The sequence below is a fragment of the Manacus candei genome, unplaced genomic scaffold (genome assembly GCF_025592945.1).
Source record: "Manacus candei isolate 608988 ecotype Guabito, Panama unplaced genomic scaffold, ASM2559294v1 h1tg000014l, whole genome shotgun sequence".
NCBI lineage: Eukaryota > Metazoa > Chordata > Aves > Passeriformes > Pipridae > Manacus > Manacus candei.
The window spans coordinates 35,232,975-35,255,751 of record NW_026138062.1 but is presented as its reverse complement, the minus strand read 5'-3'; the positions used below and the strand labels follow the sequence as shown (position 1 = coordinate 35,255,751).

Genomic DNA, 22,777 nt, shown 5'->3' with positions numbered 1-22,777 from the left:
TGCAATGCCAGCTGGCATTGCAAACACACATCTCAAGGGAAAGCCAAGGAGAAAGAATGACCACGCTATATCTGGAAGTTGTGTTCATTTCCTGGGACATTTGCTTTCTTCTAATAAATGTACTGCTTGTAAGTAAAAGAAACATATTATACAAGACAATAATAATTGTCTACATGTTCCTCTGCTTTGAGTTCCCAGGAGTCTCATAAAAAAGAGGTAATACTAGAGGTACTGTTGCTTTATCTCAAAGCCATTTTCTTTAGATAAATCATTAATTTGCTTAATTATGATTAGAGAACCTAAAACCTTGTTTTATTTGCAAACTGAGACTGATTTTATGTTGTCCCTGAACAACTCCACAATAGCCAGGCTGAATGACCTTGCATCAGCATTCAACATTAAACAGCCAGGCTTCAGCACATAAACTTCAGAGAAACATCCTCTCTTCTCATTTAGTGGTTGCTGCTCATAGGCCCTTCTATCAAGTAATCTGAAACATAAGGGATGGATTTTTAATGAACTATCTCTTGACACTGTTGTGAAACCAATGATTTAGTATTGTTTGAAAATGTTTTTTCACACCTAAGCTGTCAGACCAAAACAAAATACAACATAGAAGGAAATAGCATTGCACTTTCCAAATATTCCTCTGGGTTTTCAAAGCTTTTTAGAAAAAAAATCACCAGTGTGAAGAGCAGTCTTTGAAAATCCCAGATAAAACACTTCTAGCGTATGTATTCCTGCTTCATTAGTGCTTTTTTACATTCCAGCTACAAATTTACTTTCTAAAATGACTGCCAAAACCTCAATGTGTGTTGAATATAATTTAACTACAATTTCATCTTTTAACCTCTTTTCCTAAGTGCTTTAGCAATATACCAGGATCCTACACCATAAAGAGTAAGTCCAATATGTTGCATCAAACAGCTAATAGAAGTGATGGCAATTACTATATGCAAATAACCGGCTGATTAAGCAAAAAAGCTGTTTATTTTTGGGCAACTAAAATTTTCTTGTAAGGCCTCAGTCCAAATCCCAGAGAGACAAGGATGTGCTGTTATTCAGTGGAGGTCCTAGAAAGGCCATCATTTGGCTTAATAATGTGCCCTTGTTGGGAATACTCCAAAATTTTGGTCTTGACCACAGTGATCCAGCAATGTGCTCATTTAACCCCAGTCAAGCCCTTGTGGCAGCATCAGAGCATGGAAAGGAGTCAACTCAAATAGTTGATAGCTTGATGCATGTTCCTTCTTTATTAAGCTGATGTGAACAAGGTTTGAAATGAGATCAATCTGCTTTCAGCAGTAAATGAAGGGCCTGGAGAGTGTTAATTCACTTCCACAAGCAAGGATTATTTGAGCTGCCAGTATTTACTATCCCTTGAAATCTATCTATTATCCTTGAGTAAGATGGCCTAGAATTTATAACAACATTTTTTCTCTTTTCTCCAAGTTAAGCAATAAAATGAATTTTGAAATATCCCAGTGATATAGGGTTTGAAACTAAAGCCTTTGCCTGGGTAAAAGGTTCATTGGCTTCACTTGAGGTTTTGATCAAGATGCATTTTTTCATCAGGGAATTATAAAGAAAAAACGTGTAATATACAATAACAAAGTTCATGTTACAAATTGCTTTTCACAGGAGACTGAAAATCCTGCCAGTGTTTCAGCACTTTAGTACCACTAAACTTCCCAGTAGGAGATCAAGCAGCATAAGAAAGATTAAGAGAACTCAAACTCCATTAATAACCACCAGAATCACATTTTTTGAGGATGTAAATATTATTCCTTTTTTCTGTTGCTTTATCAGCTTCACAATCACTTTAGGCAGAAGTCCTCCAGTTTTCCTGGAAAGGAACGCCTGACCAGTGCAGTCTTACAAAAGCCCATGAGCCTGAAGCTCTGCAAGCAAGTGCAAGATGAGGCCACCACTACCAACACAACAGTAAATTCCTCTACACATTGTACCTGCTCAGAACTACTCTAGGGAAAAAAGGAGTAAATTCTACCTTTCAGAAGTTCCCAATTTCTCACTTGTTTATTTAAGCCAACAGAGATGGCAAATAAGTATACAGGAACTACTCAAGTACACACTGCTTTCTTACAGGCTTTCTTACTGCTTTTTTACCTTTGTTCCATCTAGTCAATTTAGTAGTATATAACCGGACATTTTATTCATATTGTCAGTCTTCTTAGATTCTTTCTTTCATTAATTTCTAAATTTATTACCAATTTTCTCAAGCAATGTCTTCATTAGTTTTAAGTATCCTTGTCATGCCAATACCAAGATTTTGAACACCACTGCTAATGCCACAGGTTTTGAACAGACCTGCTTTTGGATAATGTGAAAGGATCAATAAATAATGTGTTATTACCATATTTGATTGTAGTCCTCTGTTCCTCAGGCCCAACACTCTTTAAGAAAACTAAACACACAACTGTGTTACACACAAATGAGCCCTTATATACTAATGTGAGACATAATGACCATTCCAAGAAAGAAATCAGGTTAATTTACAATACAGAAAAGATTATCCCGAAGTCAGTATCAGGTTTATTCCATGCTGTATTGTTTTCTATCAAGAAGACAAAGTAGTTAGTGACCAGGAAAGCAGTATTGTAAGTATACAGTGTCAGCTTGACAAAAGGGAAGGAAGAGAAGGAAGAATCCATTCTATTTTCTAGGCTGAAGATAGACAAGGAAGTGAAAGGGTCTTCTGCAGTTTGCAGAGCACATCTGTTTGTCTTACTTGTGTCAGCAGACCTTCTCTCTCTCCTACTGGACCGTTTCCATAGAAATTGACCCCACCTATTATGGAGATGGGTCTTCTTTTTCGCCCTCTGTGGTAGCCTACTGTGTTGCTTTGGACCACAGACCCAACGGATGACAGTCCTGGCTGACTTTCTCCATCCATGCAGTCTGTCTTCTGAGATTGCACCACAACTGCATCTTCTGGTATAGAGAAACTTCTGATCGACATTTGGCCATAGTCTGAGAGAGGTCTGGGCCGAGATCTTTTTCCAGAGCCCCATCTCCTGGGTGTGACCTTTTGTGAGTCTGTCTTTTCTTCATCCTGGGATGTGGATCTCTTCCAGTGGTCATCAGAAACAACCTTTTTAAATGTGAACAAGTCAAATAAGCCACAGAATTTTCTGACGGTTAATAATTTGCGAGTTTTTCATATGGCAGATCAACTTAACATTGCTAAAACAGAAAGAGTTACCATAAACACAACAAGTGCAACTGACAATTCAGGAAGAGATAACTTTACAAAGGAAAGACATCATGATGCTTGTGATGAGTAAGGTAAACACCCAACCATCAGCACTTCTTTGGTACACGAGACTACTAACACTAAAAACTCACCTATTACCTCAGAAGTACAGACAGGTCCTATCATAAACACTGAATTCACAGAATGATATCCTAGAAAGATAGCTCTTCACTCACAGGACTTGTTCCTGTGCAAAAGTAGGATGTTACAGATAACAGCAGTAAAAATAATTCAGCCAACATACTGTGTTTCTAGACTTCTTACCAAGGCTTGTAGTGACAGGACAAGGGGTAACAATTTTAAACTGAAAGAGGTTGGGTTTAGATCAGATATATGAAGAAATTCTTGACCATGAGGGTGGTGAGGCACTGGAACTGGCTGACCAGAGTAGTTGCGGATGTCCCAGCTCTGGGAGTGTTGAAGGCCAAGCTGGATGGCCTTGATATTCAGCAGCCTGTTCTAGTAGAAGGGTACCTCTGCCCATGGTAGGGGGGTGAGATCTAGATGGGCTTTAAGGTCCCTTCCAACCCACCCCGTTCTATGATACTCCTCTCTTTCACATCTGATCAGTGATGAAAATAAACAGTAAGGCTGCAGTTTGACTGCTTGCAGATCCCACGTAACTGTAACCAATAACAAACCGGGCAGTCGCGCTCCCTCCTCCCACACTCCCACTTGGGTCAGATCTAGAGATTCTGCAGCCATGAATGAATTGGGTGAGCAAATTCATACAGTTTGGAAGGGAGAAGCTAACTTCCTCTATGCTCTAGGAGTTTAAAGTCATACAGACTAGGATCAGAGATATATTATAACACAAATACAGAAAAAACTGATGGTTTTAGAAAGGAAGCTTGGAAAATGAGCATGCTGTTCCTATTTAACAGCATATCTGGCTCACAGGATGAGTCACAAGTATCATAATTGCACTGGTACTACAAGTTTGGAAATAAAATAATCTCAGCTGAAATACTTGTTGAGGGAACATTTTAATGCATGTAAAGTAATATTGTTGTGAATTTTTCTAGCAAAACCCCTGCAGGTTTTCAGAAAAAATTTCTGCACATTAAAATTTATGTTCACTTTTCCTTCAAATTTCCAGTTTCTGGGTATTTCCTTAGCTTTTCCTGACTCCTTTATAAAGAATAGAAAAGAAACTGAAAGCTAATAAATATTCCAAAACCGAGAGGCATCACTTTGCTTATCTCTGGCTGCATTTTTTTCATCTGTTTCAGACCAGATGAAGGCATTTCAGATATTGCATATTCAAAGCAAACACGCAGCCCAGAAACAGCCTTTTACAAAGAAGCCTGTGACAGAAGACTTATCTTCTGTCACCTTCTTCTCTACTTGCTGTTTTCTGCTGGGCCAGTACAACTCTAATGAGCCTTTTTTAGAAGGTCACCTGATAGAGCAGGCAGATGTTGCTCTTTGTTTGAAAGATAGCTTAAGACAAATTTCATAGTATGAAAGCACTTCAACCAGTAAGCAGAGTTATTAAATAGTCAATATTTTAACATGATTACTGCAATTAAGGTATGAAAAATGATCAATGTCATACATTGCTCTACATTCAATTATTTCACTTACAGCATGGAATTTATTCTAAATAGAGCACTTACATAAATTTTGATTTCTATGGCATGACACCTGTCACTCAAGCATGCTTCAGCTTCTCTACAGATTTTAGCACAGGGTCAGTTTTAATAGTATAATCAATTCAATAGAGTCACTCTCTGACTAGTGCACTGACACAGCTCCAGCAAAGCTGTCCCTTAAACACAGCCCCTCCAAGGTCTGAATAGCAAAATCACAAGTTAAATAAGGTTCTTACCTCAGAATCAGACACAGGTAAAGGGTCTCTACATATGCAGTGACTGAGAAAGGAGTTCATAAGAGTCATTTTGTGTTTTTGTTTCGCAAAGTCTCGTCCATAAGAGCAACAAATGTGAGCACACTCTCTGCATAACCAGTCAGGCAAAGTTCATCCCATGATCCTGTACTTTTAGACTGAGGGAAGGACATGTTACACGTCATCTTCTAATCTGCTATTTACACCCTTATCTTGAGCAATAACATTTGCAAAGAGAGGACTGTTCTCCTTCTGCAGCACTCCACCTCCAGAGTAGTGATCCAAACGACAGCCAGATTAATCTATGCTGTACAATAAGCAATGCTGAAGGATGTGTGTTTTTAGGCTTAGATCTACACACTGAACTGAAGAATCCTAATAAAACAGAAAACATAATACTCTCATTGCAAAAATCAGAGGAAACCAGATTAATAATCTCACATTCCTCTAAGTGACCAACTCAAGCAGGACCTGATCAAGTGACTACTTACTACTAGGAATAAAATATCCAGCACACAACTCATAGGCTCCAGTACTACAGTCACTTAAGCATAAGTGTGACTCTTGACATCAATGAAAAAATTCTGAGGAAACAATTTCATTACACCTGTGACTGGCTTTATACTGATGCAACACCACTGACCTCAGATTACCTTCTCCTGATGAATTGGTGAAATCAGATTGATGTTATACAATTTCTACTGGTAACATCTACAGACGTGTAGGTTACACAGTGGCACTTCATATAGGATGAAAATCAAAATCTCATGCACTTGCTCATGCATTATAAGTGCTAGTCAAAAATTTCAAGGCATTTCGAGATTTCTGAGAAGTTAAGGGCTAAACTGAATCCACACTGGATTTTCTGAAATTTATGCCTGCTAGTCTAGCAACAGCACAGGATCACCAATGCTAGCAATCAAGATTATTAATCTTGTTTTGTAGGCTGCATCCTCAGTTAGGTTTCTTCTGAGACTGCAAACATAAACAGCTCTGTTTATTTATACTGATGCAAATGAATTAATTTATCTGGACAACTAAGTTCCTACAATAGCGAATTAGTTAAATTATTGTATTTCAATTGTTTTTCTTTTTCCTGACAGCAGCATATTTACAAATACAACCATTTAAAATGAACATTTACTTTGAGTCAGACTAACGTTTTTATTTGTTATTGTTCCCTTAGGGTAGGATTCAGGTCCAGATTCCCACATCTAAATTTTGATTATGCAATGGAGGTGTCTGTACATTAGCTAGATGTTAGAGCTGTCATCATAGCCTGTAAAAATCTGGGATGAAATTTTGTTGCCTCAACATAGGCACCCAAGGCCATTTCAAATGTCCTAAGCAATCTAAAATATCTCCATGTGCTGTGCATCATGCAGTATGTCACCGGACCTATAGGAGCCCTGGGCCATCCAGAAGCAGTCCCTGGGGATGAGGGGGAACCGGTCAGGGCATCTTCAGCAGAGCTGGGTCTTTTATGTTTTGGCAATCAAGTTGAGCCCCCAGACAAGAGCATCAGCCAAGCCTGCAGACTGGATCAGCCAGGCAGCACTACAGGCAGGAATCAGGTGCCAAGCTGGATCACAGGTAGACGTAGATGGTACTACAGTTGTGATCCCCAATGCTGTGGGAGCCCTACTTGGTCCTCATTTCCTGCTCTGACAATGTGCAGCTTTCCCACAAGGTGCTTTCCAGCTGTGCACTGCTCTCTGATACCTGCCTCTCACTGCACTTGACAGCTAATTTTAGTTGAGCTCAACTTCAGGTGCCACTTTCAGGTGTGCTGTTAATGGTGTGTTCCTCAGGATCCCCTGACCACACAAGAGGGTACAGTGGAAGCTTTCCCAGGTTGCTCCCAGGCAGACAACTACACCGCAGAATCTGAGCCCAGCCAGACCAAATGTCTCCTGTTGCTGGGCCCAGATTGATTTCCCAATCCAGGCACAACAGCTTCAACAACTTGATCATGATCTCACTCAACTTGGCACTGGTACAACCCTGTTCCATTTAATGGCACGACTGCTGTTGGCATTCTCTGCACTCATTAATACCAAGGTAAGCAACATCAGCATCAGGTGTTTAATCACTGAAATCTTAGCTTACTTTTTGGAGCCAGGTTCTCCAATTCTTACTCAGACTACTGTGTACTTTTGATAAATTCAGCACCCAAAATTGCCTTCAGAAGGAGTCCTGCCCAAGGAGCACAAGATCTGATCCATATAGTACTGATAAAGGGGTGCTTCTGTGGATGCAACTTTTATCAGTGATAAGGCATAAAATTGCCAGTACCTGAAATTGTATGGCAGGACTTCTGCTGGAGCAGTTACACCAACCATGAATAACCCTTCATCCTACACCCGACCATGCTCTCTGCTGCAGAGAAAGGCCAAACTAGAAGTCTGACCCAATCAGCCTGCTGCTGATCAGCTTGCTGCTGTTGGCATGCTTGTGAGGCCTGACACCATGACAGCAAAGGAAAAAAGGCCTGGGTAATTCTTTTTAATGTGTTTATGTCAATAAACTCCCTAATTAAAATCACCACTCTATAAATGTGTTGATGCCTGTGTACATTGATGAGACTTCCTGCCCACTGATTTGCATTTCAACCCCTACAGTTAACTATTTGGATTTTTTAAATTTTATTTTTATGTTCTAAATGTTGAACAATTAATATTTCATAACATGCACATATAGACATGCATGGAGGTGTAAGAGGATGCATATCTCCTTAAAGTTTTTTCCCTATCTCATAATCTGCTGAGAAGTCACACGTAGGTGCCTCTTGGACAAGGACCCCCAGCCTTGTTGGTCTCCAGGGGAAAGAGCATCCTGGACCCTCTTATGCCTTTATTTTTCCTTAGCTGCACAATAAATTGCAATACTTCCTGGTTTGATATCTGTTTATATTTGAGCTGCCTGGCTGAAATGCAGTTTTGCTACCTACAGCTGCCTATTTCTCATCCAGAGAAAGGAGATAATCAAAATCTAATAATGACTCTACAAGAAATGCATATTCATTTCCAAAGGCAATTTGTGAAAAGGTGTGATAAATTAAACAGATGATGATTCTGGCTGAAAATAAGTTACAAAGAAAACCTGAGTAGGCTGAGAAGTCTCAGAACAAGTTACTACATATTCTCAGTGAAAACTTATGAGGGATAATCAGTCACGTTCTTCTGTAAATGTCAAGGCTTAAAAGCATCACAGTACTTGTGTATGTCATGTAGGTATCTTTGTATTTTGATCAAGTGTATACATTTCTGTGTACATTTAGGGGCCTATATAAAAATGTACAAATTTCTTACACTACAGCTATATAATGAGAGCTATACAACATATTATAATTGTTGACTATTAAATAGCTATTATTTCTGTATAACACAGGAAGTACCAAATGTTAGGAACTCAGTAGTAATCTCAGAATTTATTTTTTGGTTCATACAAGCCACCAAAAATAAAATCGACTAAGTGATCATGACCTAGTGGCCATAAATTATTTTACCACATTCACTTAGAGTATAAGTCTGGACAACAAGTCTCCACCCACATACATGATAAAAGGCAACCTTTGCACTTCTTGCTAAATAACAGTGGGGGAGCATTAGTTGAAGTTCCTCATCACTACTAAATGAGATCAAAAGCTTTCTTTATGTTTCATGGACATGACCAATTTTTTTTTTTTTTTGCAAACTATGGAAGAGACACAGAGGTTATGAGACTCCAGATAAATACAGAGAAAATTTATTTATTGTTCCTAGAGAAAATTTATTTATTGTTTTCTTTCTGGATTTTATAAAAATATCCTAAAGTGTTACAAGCGCTCAGTGATCCCCTGTTGATCCAATAGGCTGACAATTTCCAACAGTGATACAATCACAGCAATAGTTACCATGGAAATGATTGCTTTTACTGTAGAAGAAAGCATACCTTCAGTGACTGCATCTTTGATCACAAACAAACCAGAATTATTAAACCAGTCCAACTCACTTGCTAGAAGAAAATTTCCATCTATTCCTTCCTAAATGCAACATGCACTATATTCTTTTTCTTTACATCCCTCCACTTCCTCTGCCACTAGCATCTTTCCTTTTTAATCAGCCTCTGAGAACACCCCATATAAATGCATTGATTATCTATCCCTAGAATATAGTGCTATTCAACTATATTGAATAGCAAGACAAGAAAATACAATCCATGAAACAACTGCAAAGAAAAACCTGCTCAAGAACAAATGCAATTACACCTTGTGTAATGCAATTACACAAGCAAAGCAGAAGAAATCAAAGTAATACCATCATATTCAACATCTAACAAAAGTTTTAGCTGCTTGGAGGATAATCTGCCTTTTCTTTCCCCCTTCTCCCCCCCCAAAAAAATTGTGTGGATCCACAGTTTAAAAATTTGCAGAGCACTGCTTCTGAGGGATACTCCCTAAAGGAATACTGCTGCACGATACCAGTGTGAGCTTCTAGAATGGGTGCAGGAAACATTATGCATTGTAATAAAGGAAAATTATATTGCTGTGCTTTGTGACATGGTGAAATCAACCCTTCTTAGCAACACAAACTGCTGTGGTAAAACACTCAGTTTGGAAGTTTTCAAAACTGGGAAAAAATTTATATAATTCTCCTCTTGGGATTTGCTGACACCAAAGCAATTGTGGTGTTCTAACTAACAAATACACCTATAAAACTGTATTTAAAGATCAGTCTATACAGATACAACTCCAAACAAAATTTAGCCATCTATGTTCTAAGGCCTTTTAATGCAGGTTTGCTTCATTTAACCTGATTCTTGAAAGCCTGTTTATCATAATCAACAATAAAGCATAAAAGCTTTCCCTCTCAGCAATATGCCTTACCAAGGTTAGCAAGTTCACCTTTGTAATATCCATGGTTCACAGATAAGGAGCAGATGCAAAGCAGTTAAATCACGTAAGTCACAGAGGAAGCATAGGGCTGAACTGGAAATGACAAGCAAATCTCGTGACTCTCAAATCTTTTCTTCAGCCTCAAGGATTTCCTTCGTCCTCTCCTCTCACTCATTTCCAAAACCAAACCAGCTAACATATTTCCAACTGGCAGAGGGGACGAGTCTGCAGGAAAATGTATTTGCTTTGCAGAAATAACCTCATCAGTCATATAAAAATGCAAGCGTGCTAAAACCAGAAAACTATTTCCATTAAATAGTCACCATGAGTTTTTTGGTGACTGATACTTCAGGATGGCTGGGTGACACTCTTATACTGCCCCTTCTTTACTTCAGTATCTCAACTGGAATAGCAAGCATGTAGTGTACAGAGTATTCCTATCCTCTGCCTCTTTCAGAGGACGTATAGGCATCAGCAATCCCTAAAGAAATCCCTAAATATTTTCTAAATTGACTCAGAAAAGCCCAGATCAAGTAACAGGTCTAAAAAAAAATTTCCTTTTATTTGGCAAAACAAGCAACTTTTTCCAGGCTACTTTTGTAATAACCACGGACAAACCTCAAAAGCCAGATGATAACCACAGGTTGAAACTGGAACTTTATGCTAACAAAGTAAAAACCAAAAAGCCATAGGCCTCTGTATCTCTTCAGTGTCTCTCCAGACTGAAGTCCTCTGGTTCCTTACTCCCTCCACCCTTCCAGAGCAAAGCCTTATCATCCTTGCCCAAGCCCAAGCCCTGATATGGGCAGGTCTCAGCAGCAGTCATAAACTCCAGCTCGTGGAGCTTCAGTGGCGTGGAGCAACTCTATGTCTGCAAACTATTATCTCCTGGAGCATGCAGAAGGGGCGAGGCTGCTGTGCCTGAGCTGCTGTGCTCGGTTCCCCCCAGCACCTGGCCTGCCTCCCACCCTGCCATGGCATCCCAGTACCACAAGCAGCACAGCAGCCTCCAGATGCCAGAAAGGGGAAACAGAGGTGGCTCAAAGGAAACTCTACAGCTGCCTCTGCTCAATTTGGACATCTCGGCCACCTAGAATTGAGACAGATATTCAGTGCTGACAACTCAACACCCTGCTCAATGTAAAAAACAAATCACATGGCCAGAAGTGCCATTCAACTTTCTGGGTTACTATTATTACACCTGATCCCACGACATGCAACATATGGGTACTACTAAGATGCCAGAGGACAGCTACAGTAGAGTAAAATATAGACACTCTGGAAAGGCAGAGGTGCACAAATCCAGTAAGAAAAGAGAGCAGCTAACTGCAGTGGAGTCCATCTGAGCTCTCCCAGCATCCAGAAACATTTTTGCAGGGATGACAGTAACTCCTGTACTTTCCTACAGTTTCCAGGAATGGCCAATTTTATTCAGCAGTGCAGAGTTACTTGGTCTAAAATTTAACCTGATCCAGAATTCAGATGACTGTCATGACTGCCTTGTTCTTCTTCTTCCCAGGAGCGGATACAGCAAAAAATGATTACAGGCTGTACTGAATGGCAGACAGCTCTGCTGCTGCAAGTTGAAAGAGCTTTTGCTGCAATAGGAAGCTATTCGTGTCCTTTGAGGGCTCCCTTCTGCATTATTTCAGTGATGGATTCTGCAATTTGGGTTTGTAGCAATTCTCAGTGGTTTATGGTTTAGCTCTGGGCAAGTGCTTCTGGAAGTCGCTCTTTGAGTGACTGTGGGGACATTGTGTGAACACATCCTGACTTGTGCAGAGCAGCTCAGAGTTTAGTGCAAATCCAATGTCACTTGGTCTAACTGAAACCTCAGTTTGCTGTGAGATGCTGTTGAGAGCCTGTTACGGGGCTCTGCTGCTCTATCCCCAGGCCCTGTAGCCAGCAAGACCAGAGCGTCATTGGAGTGGTGAGTCCTCACTCCAAATCACAAGCCCCTTAGGAGTAAACCCAGTTCAAAAAGTTATCCCCACTAATTTACTTTACCTAATTATCCTTCACAGTTTATCACATTTTCAGTTATACACATTAAGTTGATTAAGCCACACTCTAAACTGCATGTGGATGAACCAGAGGTGAATAAATCCAAAGGGAAGAGTTCAGAGAGCTGAAAGCAGCTAGCTCCCAGAAGTTTGCTTATTCCCAGCACTCAAGAACTTGAGGCAGGTACTGAAGATGATCATCCTCAGCTCCTCACTGCTGCTTGCTCCGTGTGGGTATTGAAAATAACTACATCTAGCCACCACCCTTTGGTCCTTGACGTGAGGACACTTTCTGAAGCAAGAAATAGGGAGGATGAACAGTGAGGACAGAGTTAAGTCCTCTCCATATTTGCACTCATACAGTTCTTCTTCCTCTTCCCCTCCATAAGCTGTCCCCCAGGTTATGCCCTCAGTGCTCAGTATTCAGAGCCCAGAGACCTGTACAGGACAGACCAGCCCAACTATGACAACAGCTGAGCACTTGGGGCCTTCATGATGTGGATTAGTTGGGACCAGTGAGTTTTGTATGGCAAGAACAAAAATGAGACAGGTCTTAGAACACAAAGTATTGTCTTCAAACACAATGTGAGTCAACCCTAATGACAGCAGAGTCACGTCTTCAATTTATCATTCACTTATGGTCATGTAGATAAGGTATTCAAGTAATAAAAAGTCTGGTGTACTGTGAAGCCAGATGCCAGCAAGGCAATCTAAATAGCAGGTGCTCCAAGAGCTTGCAAAAGACTAGGTGAAATGTCAAATAACTTGATTTTTATTTTTTTGTAACAAACTCAGAACAGTTCAGGCAGTCTTAGTGGCTGACACACACTAGTCCAAATCAGACTTTAAGTTGTCATTATTTACAGTGACATGGGGCTGCTCTTCATGAAAGACTATAAGAAACACTCCAAATACAAACTTGTACTTAATCATCTCTTCGTGCTATTTAAAAGCAACATATTGAATACAAATGACAGTGGCACGAAGTAGACACTGGCAAAGCCTGGGATGTCACAGATGAGCTTTGGTGACTAACACCTCTGTAGCTTAAGAAGTGCTGAGGCATGGATTCAGGCTGCACTTAATTAGCTCTTCCCTGAGAAGCAACCTCTGTCAGAACCAAGAACGCCTAGCACTTCCCCTGCTCCAATCCAAATCCTGCATTTTGGTGAAACCAACAAAGTGACAGAAGTGACAGGATCTTAAGACTGAATGACACAAGAAAAAAAAAAAAACAGATTCTGAAGAAGGGATACATGCCTTCGTGTCAATACTGCAAAGTCAGCTTTACAGTTTTAGGGAAATAAAAAGTAGAAATATTTAGTTTCCACTAATATTTAGCAAAATACAGAGATGGACCAAGTTCCACAGACTTCATTTGCTGACTAATCTACTAGATGAGTGGGTTAGGGAATAAACTACATTTGCTTCCAGCTATGGCAGCCAGTCCTTAAAAGAGAGCATATTTGAGCCTGACTGGTTAGCACCTTCTAAGCTTTGTACTGAAACATGTTTCCAAGCCACAGAGATTTTAGTGGCTGTACTGGAATACATAATGGCTCATACATGAAATCCGTACAGAAAAGCAGATCCATGAAACATGGAAACAGCACAGAGTTGCCCATCAAGACAGTGTATTAAGGTTCAGACAAAGTCTAAAAAATGTGAGATGTGCATGGCTCGGCACTACATCTCAAATGATTGTTGAGAACAAACCAAGTGCTTGGCTGTCACAGGAACAACTTGCTGGGCTGGTACAGTTCTGTAATGTGGAGGTGTAAGGTGGAGTTAAAAATGAATTGTAGTCAAAAGTTCAATCCCCAGTGACCTCACTGTGTGAGTACACAACATTCATAAAAGTGCCAACAGGTACATTCCAATTAAAAAAATCACCTAGCATAAGTAGTTCTGGTACTAAGTTACCTCCATGCTGAGGGAAGTATGCTGTAAAGGAGGAAGTGAGCAATGAAATCCTCCAAAGAAATGGTAGGGAGAAACCATAATAGTCTCCCTTTTTTGTAGTCACTCTGAATGTCACAGCTTTAGGGTTGTGTATGGGATGAAGAACATGTGCGGAAAAAAGAAAGGAGAGAATTTATATCCCTTGCATAATAAGGCAGAAGTAAAGCCTGTCCTGTCTGGCTCCTGTTTCCAATTCACAGCTACCACCTCCAAAAACTTTGCTTTTTAGATCAGAAGAGAGGTCTGGATGCAGCTACACCATCTGAGTGGTCACAGCTGTTTTGTCAAGCACAGGGGCTCCAGGCAGCGCTACAGGAGAGGGAAGGGTTACTAGCCAAGGGGTCCATCCCCTGGCCACCACTTCCTCTATCTTCAGCAGGGCTCCATACTGTCCGCCTGCCCGCTACACAAACCCAGAGCTGCCACCAGTGCACAACTCTCTATTTTAGGCAACTGAAGCAAGCACTGAAAGGCACTCATAATTAACCTAAAATATGTTATAATATAAAGAGGAAGCTTGAATTGCATGTTAGATAATAACAGAATGTGCTGTTAAAACTAAAAACTGCAGTAACTTTTATCCACCCAACGAACACACATTCATATAAAAACTGTAGTGGTTTGTCGGGAGTCAAGGGAAAGGACCAGCTGAATTTCCCTTGAGTCATGATGGCAGATCACCACTAGATGGTAGATGAGTAGCATTAATTCTACCTCCCATTTTATTCCTGAGAAATACAACTGGCATATATCCACACTAGGGCTCTCGCCTCTTCTGGCAGTGTGAAAGCATCTCCTTGCATACAAGTGAGACTTTTGGAAAATATGGATGGCTGGAGCAGTTCTAGGACTCCAGAAGAGGAGTAACCTCAGAGCCCAAATATTATACACCCTGAGTTTATTCTTCCAATCTTACCATTGCTGCAAATATTATAATAAACAAACTCACTTTTCTCCAGCAAAAGGACAATACTGATAAGTTCTGTTAACATTTACAGCTAGTTTGAAAAAACTGTGCTAGGCTTTTAAAAGTAGGACAGCTTCACAGACATTTAAAAACTTGACAGCATGAAAGGCTGAAGCTTGTGCAGCTGCAGCATTAACTTTGTCTATCTCATATCTAAGGTATAACACTCTTCTACTCAAACTGAGGTGGCTTAAGAGCTATGTCAGCTGTATTTTGCAAATGGCTTGCATATTCATATATATCCAGAGGGATTTTTGCCCCGGTGTACTTTTCCCAATGATTAGCAAATCTTTCACTGCTACCTCACCCCAAGTAGCTCAAAACCCCATTACTGCACATCAGTGGGACTGAGCTAAGCCTCACTGCTTCAGACAAGCATGGGGTATTCAGACAGCTCTTCACCAACACTGCCAAATCACTGCAACTGCTCCAGTGCCAACTCAAACCATGGTATAGGTGAGGGCACAGTGTTACCACGTGAGCTTACCTCAGAAGTGCCGCAATATATCTACCCATCTACTGAGAGTGTGAAATCATACATTAGGTGCACTGAAACAACAGTATCTTCACCAAAACAATAGCAGCAAGACATGCAGCCCAGCATCTAAAGTAATGCTATCTGCAATTGGCAGGCAAATAAATAACCAAGCAGTTTACCCTCAGCATGGATATCACTGCACAGTGAAAACGCTGGATACAACAGAATACTTAAACCTCTGTACTGCGGCTTTCACGTCACAGCACTCCACAAACATTACCATCTTCTGCAAGGTTTCCACAGGCAAAGTGTTGTCCAATGAGTCAACACTACTCCAAAATATATGGACTCTTTAAAGACCTTTCAGCTGGAAAGGAAATACAGCCAGACCCCGCTTAAGCTGGTAAAATCTGACAAGACCACATGACAAGGTGGTGTCTCTGCAGGGTGCAATAAGCTGCCCTTGAAAATGTACATGAATAACTTTGCTGCCAAAACTTTCTTTGATATTAATGCGCAAAGCAAAAATAATTTTACATTAGCATCCAAAGAGAATATATTAGAGGAAATAATTGCTGTCAGCATATTTTAGCAATAACAAGCTGCAGTAGCCATTAGTTTGCATTGTTTTGCATTAATAAAGACAAAACCTGAGATAGATAGATATATATATATATAGATATATATATATAGCTTCTGAAGGATTTTGTTTTCTTTCTTACCTCTTCCTTTTTCTCTTCGGCACCAGAGGCTAAATTGAGGCTCAGTTGAGAGTGGCTGCTTATGCCACTGTCTTCATTTCCGTCATCGTAGTACACAGTTTGCACCGAGTCCTGGAAGCAAACAGGATTCCTTCCCAACTTCAGCCCTGGTACCTCAACTCTCTCCTCACTCTCTGATGAGCTCAGTGACAATGTGCTGTGATGGTTTTGACACTGGAAATTCATACTGCACTTGACCTTCCCTGCAGTAGGACTTTGAGGCTTTGGAGTAATTGGCCTGACTGGAACGTTAGGGTTTTCAGCTTCGTCTGTAAACTGCTGGGTAGCTTTTGGTTCATCTGAGTCCGAATAAAAGACTTCATTAGGAAATGGACTAATGTCATTCAGTGTCGGTGATAAACTATCAGAGTCTAGGATACCCGATGACGTCCTGAGGCTTTTGTCTTCCGCAACAGCTACATTCATTTCGGCCTCTTTATCCTGAGCAACCACAGGGCTTTGCAGACAAGGTGTTCCCTGCAAGGAAGAGTCTGGACTGCATACTGGGGAGGTGCATCTCTTTCTGTCATGATCCGTGCTGCTGGAAACCCTGCGGGAGTAGTCATCGTGCAGTCTGCTGTTTGACCTTATTCTCTGGGACTGCTCAATGGGAGAAGGAGCTGTGCTCTTAGGGGCATCCTTCTTCCATGCAACATCCGTAACATTACTGACAAGTTTCAAAACTCGGTCAAAATCCTTTGCCCTGATAGGGCTCTTCCATCGCTTGGATCTCCTCTCAGGGTTTCCACCACTTTTGTCTGAGTCAGCAGAAGCAACACTCACAGTCCTTGTTGGCATCTGTTTCTCATTTGCAACCTTCAGATCAGCAAGGTTTGAGGTGGACTTCCGTTTGAATGAGCTTTTTTTCAGAAAGTTCAAATTATCAGAACTTTTGCTTCTCCGATAAATCATCCTGTTGTCTGCAGAGTCCTTCACTAAAATTTCACAGATCTTTGGCTCTGCAATGAGAGGTGATGTTGGCCTAACACAGTTGTGATGACTCTGGACTTTATCTGTGTCTAGCAAGTTTATGCGGCCAGCACCATAAGCCCGCCTGATGCTGCGTGAACGATGAGTGTTCCTCAGGAAAGACTCATCACTTTCCTCTGCATCAGAGCAGTCAGAAGCTAAGCCATCCACTGCATTCTGGAAATCATGTAGAGGCCCCGAATAGGAATACCTGTGAGTCTGAATTCGTACCACTGCCCCATTTAAGCCATGTTTGCCTACGCCATTCTCATTTAAGATGTCTGAACATTCCCTTGTCTTAACTTCTTGGAGAACTGAAGATTTCAACTTCTTGAAAGAACCCATTTTTCTGATGGAAGAGAAGGCATTCCACGTGGATGAGCTGCCCATCAAAACCAGAGAACGAGGCCTGTCAGAGCTGGAATTAGCCCGTTTCCGAGGGGTGGTGAAAAAGCGCATGATTTTGGAAGGGCTGACTTTATCCTCTTGAAATTCTTCCTCATGACTGTTGCTGGTGCTGTGTCCCCCATTGTTACTGACACAGGCAGTCTGGTTTTGGGGCTCTTTATTATCCATAACTATACAAGTAACAGTGGTGCCATTTCCACAGCCATTCGGAAATGTTGTCATGCTCTCGATGCTGTACGCACGGAGTCTGAGGCTGGGGTAGCTCAAAGTGACACTGCTGTCTCCACCAGCTGATCTTGCTGCCTCCCCTCCATCTGCTGCACCTTGGTTTGTCTCGCTTTCACATCGACTGGATGAGCTGAGCTCCTCAGGTGGCACTGCCTGCACCAGGAAAACAAAAGCCACCGTTAAGAAATTTCCTTACAAAGTACCCAACTAAAAGAAGTTTGAGCTCCATTGCAGGAAATAAACACATACACAAAATTAAGGAGTTCTTCTATGCTGAACAAAGATGTGTTGCAGGGGTGCAGAGAACTCCTTGAAGTATAATTGAATTCATTAGCAATTTAAGAGACCAGAATAATTTCAATATGCACTTGTTTCTCTAATGTTTAATCAGCTAATAAATTCAGTATGACTACCACACCTACCTTACAGTGGTAAATACAATGTTCATACACACTTTAAGAAAGAAATCCCCAACAACAGCAATCCAGTCTTCCTCCTCAAGTGCTCAGCACTGAGCCCCAAGACACAGGGGAAGTTTTCATTCAAAAAGCAATCATAGTCATCAAGTGACACCTAATTCTCAAACAGTAGGCAAAAGAGAGGAAAATATACATAACTTTTCCTATGCTTCCTGCTGTCGGAAGGCTATGTGACACCTGACAGTCTCGTCTGTCCGCAGGCAAATAAAAACCTAAGAACTTACAGCAAGCGCACAGCAAAGTATTTTTCCCTACTAAAGAAAACAAGAATCAGAAGTAATACACCCAGAAGCCACCCTATGCTGTCCTGACAGCGGGATAAAACCATAAATCTGAAAGTGACTGGAGTGTTTGGCATGCGTTGTATAAGGGATCTCCCGCTGAGCTAGGCATGGGAGATCCAGCAGCCCAAAACACACTCCAGTGCATGGACCGGCGGCCATGCCAGGGGTCTTTGCCGGGCAGGCAGGCGTCTGCCCCACCACGCTACACAACGCCCCAAAACCACTGGGATGCACAGTCTGAAGCTTGCTCCACCTTAAAAACAAAGCTCATGCCACCGTTCTTTCAGCAACGGGCAGTGGGATCTTCGCAAACCTGCCACGGTGAGGTGGGGGCGAAGGGGAGATTCCCCGCCTTGCCCCGAAACAAGGAGAGAAAACGCACAGCTGTGCTTAGGGGAAACCGGCAGCCCCGGCCCCTTCTTTGTCTTCTACCCACCCGAAGGACCGCAGGGGCTCGGGGGGCCGGCGGGGATGGGAGCTGCGGGCGATGCGGAGGCGCAGCGGCAGGCGATGCACCAGCCCGCCGAGAGTCCCATCGCGGGGAGAGAGCAGTGAGCGGCCCGGGGCGCCCGGCGGGTCCCTCACAGGCGATTGCCACCTCCCCGTGAAACGCGGCAGCTGCGCAGCCTGCGCCCGCTGGTTTTAAGGCTGCTCCCTCCTGAGCGCACTTGGAAAGTTTTGCGAGTCTCCATTCATCCGCGGATAAAAAGACTTGCTTGCGCTTCAGCGAGATGCCCGAACTCTCTCCCTCGCCGCTGTTTTTTAATCCCCCTCACTCACGGGGTCACGGCGGAGCCCGGCGGGCGCCCAGGCAGGGCAGAGCCGGGCCAGCCCCGCCGCCCCGGCACCCGGGGCCGGACAAAAGCCCGCCGGGCACCCAGCCCTCCGCCTGCCCGCCGCACCCTTGTACCGCTCGCAACTTTCCACGCGGGAAAAAAACATCCAACTGTAAAAGAGCACAAGGCGCCGCTCTCGGCAGAGAAGTTCCCACAGAAAGCGGCTTTGGGAGAAACTGCACCTGAGCAGTGCAGAAGGGGAGCGGGGGAGAGGGGGAAGAACAAACACAGTGAGATGAGATCAGAAACTCAGCTCGCAGCGTGGAAGCTGCAACAGCTTCTCCAGGAGGCGGCCCCGGAGCAGCGTCCTTACCTGGGGAGAGCCGGGGCACCCCACCACCACCGCAGCGCGTCCCCGCCGCCACTCGCTCCCGCATCGCTATGGCAGCGGCGGCGCGCCGGGGCGGGGCGGGGCGGGAAGCCCCGGCTCCCCCGGCCGCCCCCGCCTCGAGCACTCCCCGGCAGGGTCTGCTCCGAGTGACCGCCCCCAAGTGACTCCCGCCGGGTCTCCAGCGCGACAGCTCCTGGGAAGGAGCCTCACTTCCTTCTGCCGTGCGCGACGGCGGTTCCCCGCCGTAGAAAACAACCGGCCACGCAAGGATGATCACGTTTAGTGCATCCAGAATTTCCTCGATGGTGTCCCGCCTCGCCTCGGCCCTCACCGCGCGGCTCTAGGTCCGTGTGCTCTCCTCACCCGCGTTGTTTGCAGTGGGTCATAGCACAGCCCACTGGCCGAATTTACGCTTGGTTACCAGGCTGCCTTTCTGTCCAAAATCTGGGCAAGTTTTTGGCTTGCTGCTCTTCCTCAGACTTTGCAGCAAGAACAACATTCTATGCACAGTCGGAACAGAGTTCATCTATTTACAAGGAAGATTTTGTGAGACAGTGTCTTAAAGCCATATGTCACGACTCCTGGCAAAGACCTGTAACAACTGGTAGTCCTTGCTCAAATAGTTTATCGTCTAATAATATTTCTACACTTGGACTAGAAGTGTAGACATAATTAAAACTATTTTAAAGTAGCTCAGGTAAGATACACTCTGTCTTGTCCCATTTTCGTTTGTATGGCAGAACAGACGCCCTAGAGAACTAACGAAGGCCATCAGCCCTACTGCCTCACCTCCGAGACTGGTATGACTGCACAGGCTGTATAATTACTTCTCTGGAGAGCAGTACAGACGTTCTCAAAGGCAAGGTGTAGTTAGGGAATGAGGCAAACAAATGGGCTTAAGGGATGCCGGTCAAATGAGGTAGCAAATAACTCTGGGAATGACCGCAGGACTCTCCAGCAGTCAGCAGCAGCAGGCACAGCCTGCCACCAGCCCTGGTCTTGCTGGCCACAGCTTTCTGGGACACCCCATGGAATGAGGGAGTTTGGAATAATGACTCCAATGAGGAGGCAAACTGGTTGCTTTGCAGTGCTTGGCATGGGAAGCAAAGGAGACATAAATGGTGATTAAGGTTGGAAGTGCTGACATTGTATGGAGACAGTCCATATGGACCATGGCTGGTGATCTGTGTTAGCTTGGAACTGTCTGGGGGAAGTTCTCAGGTCAGCGCAGACAAGAACTATCTGCTTCAGACCTTGGGAAAGGGAAGTCTCTGAAGGGGGACTCAGTAAAGGTGATGAAATGGCCAAGATGATGACATTAGTGGTAACATTATGAGAAATGTTTCATTTATGTGAGACAAAAAGTGTGTCAGAAGTTAACTTTAAAACCACTTTCCCCAAGTCTTATAAACTTGTCTCACAGCCTCCCTGGTATCTATACGGGTTTGTGCTGGTCACTTGATAATTTCTAACAGCATTATTCAAGCCTGAATTTCAATGGATTTATTTTCCTATATTCCTGTACATTCCTTTCCTTAAATATATATCACAGGTATATGCATCACACTCCTTTTGAGTATACTTTTTAATTCACAGGGCCTCTCAGAGAAGAGAACCCCAGTTCCTCAGGTGTCCTCTATCTACCAGTTGGACAAAAAGACAAAGCAGAGAAAACTGTTGAGCTGAATTAAGCCACTAATTTGGGTCTCTCCTTTATCTTGCCAGCAGTGTGTCTGAAATTTAAGAAATCCTGATAACTGAGATCTGAACTGGTCTTTTAAACATATTTGAAACTCATCAGCAGTCTAAATAGGCTTGAAGAGCTAGAAATGACAGAAGAAGATATTGACAGACTAACAAAGTGCTCAGAAGAACTTAATTTCCTTAGAAAGGCCTGCTAAAACTCACTTTAGATAATTAGGTAAGAATATATGTTGTATGTTGTATTCTTTAAATGTCGCTACATTTAATAAAGGAAATACCTTGACATTTGCAATTACAGAAATAACAGTATCTAGGCAATTCGATGTTTGACAAGTTTCTAAAAGTAAGTAGTTTTAATCTTCCAGACTTGCTTTTCTACTGGTAGTATGTTAAAACCCTCTTCTGACTCTTGCAGCTTCGTTGTTTCAGTCTGTCCTTCCATATGCACGTAGTATTCAGAGAAGCTCAGATGCAGTACAATAAGGAGTGTGTTTGAGAGCAGGATTAACTTCCTGTACTGGAGACCAATAATTACCCAGATCTTTTATTAATCTGGTTTTTTGTTGTTGTTTTTAAAAGGCTGGTAAATATATAGTATTCAGGACACCAAAGTCTAGTAAAATGATGCGAAGTAAAATTTACCAACAGGACTGCCATGAGAAAAAAGAAAAATCCCTTTTCTGACTATTAACTTGAGCACTTTTTAGTTTCTTACAGTATTTGAAGAAAAGCAAGCCATAGTGTTTCCTCAAAGTTACAAACTAAAGTAACTTTAGTCCTTCCTATACTAAGGTTTTTCTACCATCATAAAAAAGCAAAATGAGAATATTCGTGCTATCTGCCACTGAGAATGCTTAGTAATAAGAACAAATTCATAGCACTTGCACAGGTATTTCTGAAAAACTGAGCTACATACTGTGTTATTTACAGGCTCCAGATGAGTAACAAAGGCTGCAGTGAACAGAGGGGCAGTGCCAGCAGTACATGTTATGGTTAACCAAGTACAGTACTTTATGAAGAGAGGAACTTTGAGAACAAATTCCAGATTGGTATATGCGTGAGATTTTTAATAGTGTTTTGACATCACACTTAGCGCTACAAAAATGAAATGCTTGTTTTAGAAGCTCTAAGTCTGTACTTTAAAAGAGGTTTAGTGCACATGTGACAAGGAATGAGAAGGATTATTCCAAAAGTAATACAGGTGGGAAAGGATTACAAAAAATGTGACAGGAGAAAGAATATAGAGTTTCAATGATGAAAGAACAACCTCCCCCCCAACTTTTAGTTGGTAGTGATGCATCTCTTAGCTTTTTTAGAATAGCAAAGGGCACATTTATGTAATGAAATCACTCACATAAATCTAAAAAG

At 42.3% G+C, this 22,777-nt stretch overlaps 1 protein-coding gene across 10 annotated transcripts in view; it reads right to left on the bottom strand.

The window, feature by feature from the left end:
* The window catches only part of SPATA13 (spermatogenesis associated 13), a 154,768-nt gene that overhangs the window by 31,232 nt on the left and 100,759 nt on the right, over positions 1-22,777 (bottom strand). For 6 of the 10 annotated variants that reach the window (XR_007903284.1, XR_007903285.1, XM_051780096.1 and 3 more), the window contains exons 2-3: positions 16,132-17,928; positions 2,750-3,112 (exon numbers count right to left, since the gene is read on the bottom strand). Coding sequence is in view for 8 of the 10 variants with exons in the window: in XM_051780096.1 (XP_051636056.1) it covers positions 2,750-3,112; positions 16,132-17,928 (2,160 nt within the window). In the remaining 2 variants the exon portion in view is untranslated. Of the gene's footprint in view, positions 1-2,749; positions 3,113-5,105; positions 7,917-16,131; positions 17,929-18,791; positions 18,906-18,974; positions 19,334-19,687; positions 19,850-22,777 lie in introns of those variants that run through there. The other 4 variants (XM_051780100.1, XM_051780103.1, XM_051780097.1 and 1 more) reach the window with 4 other exon arrangements.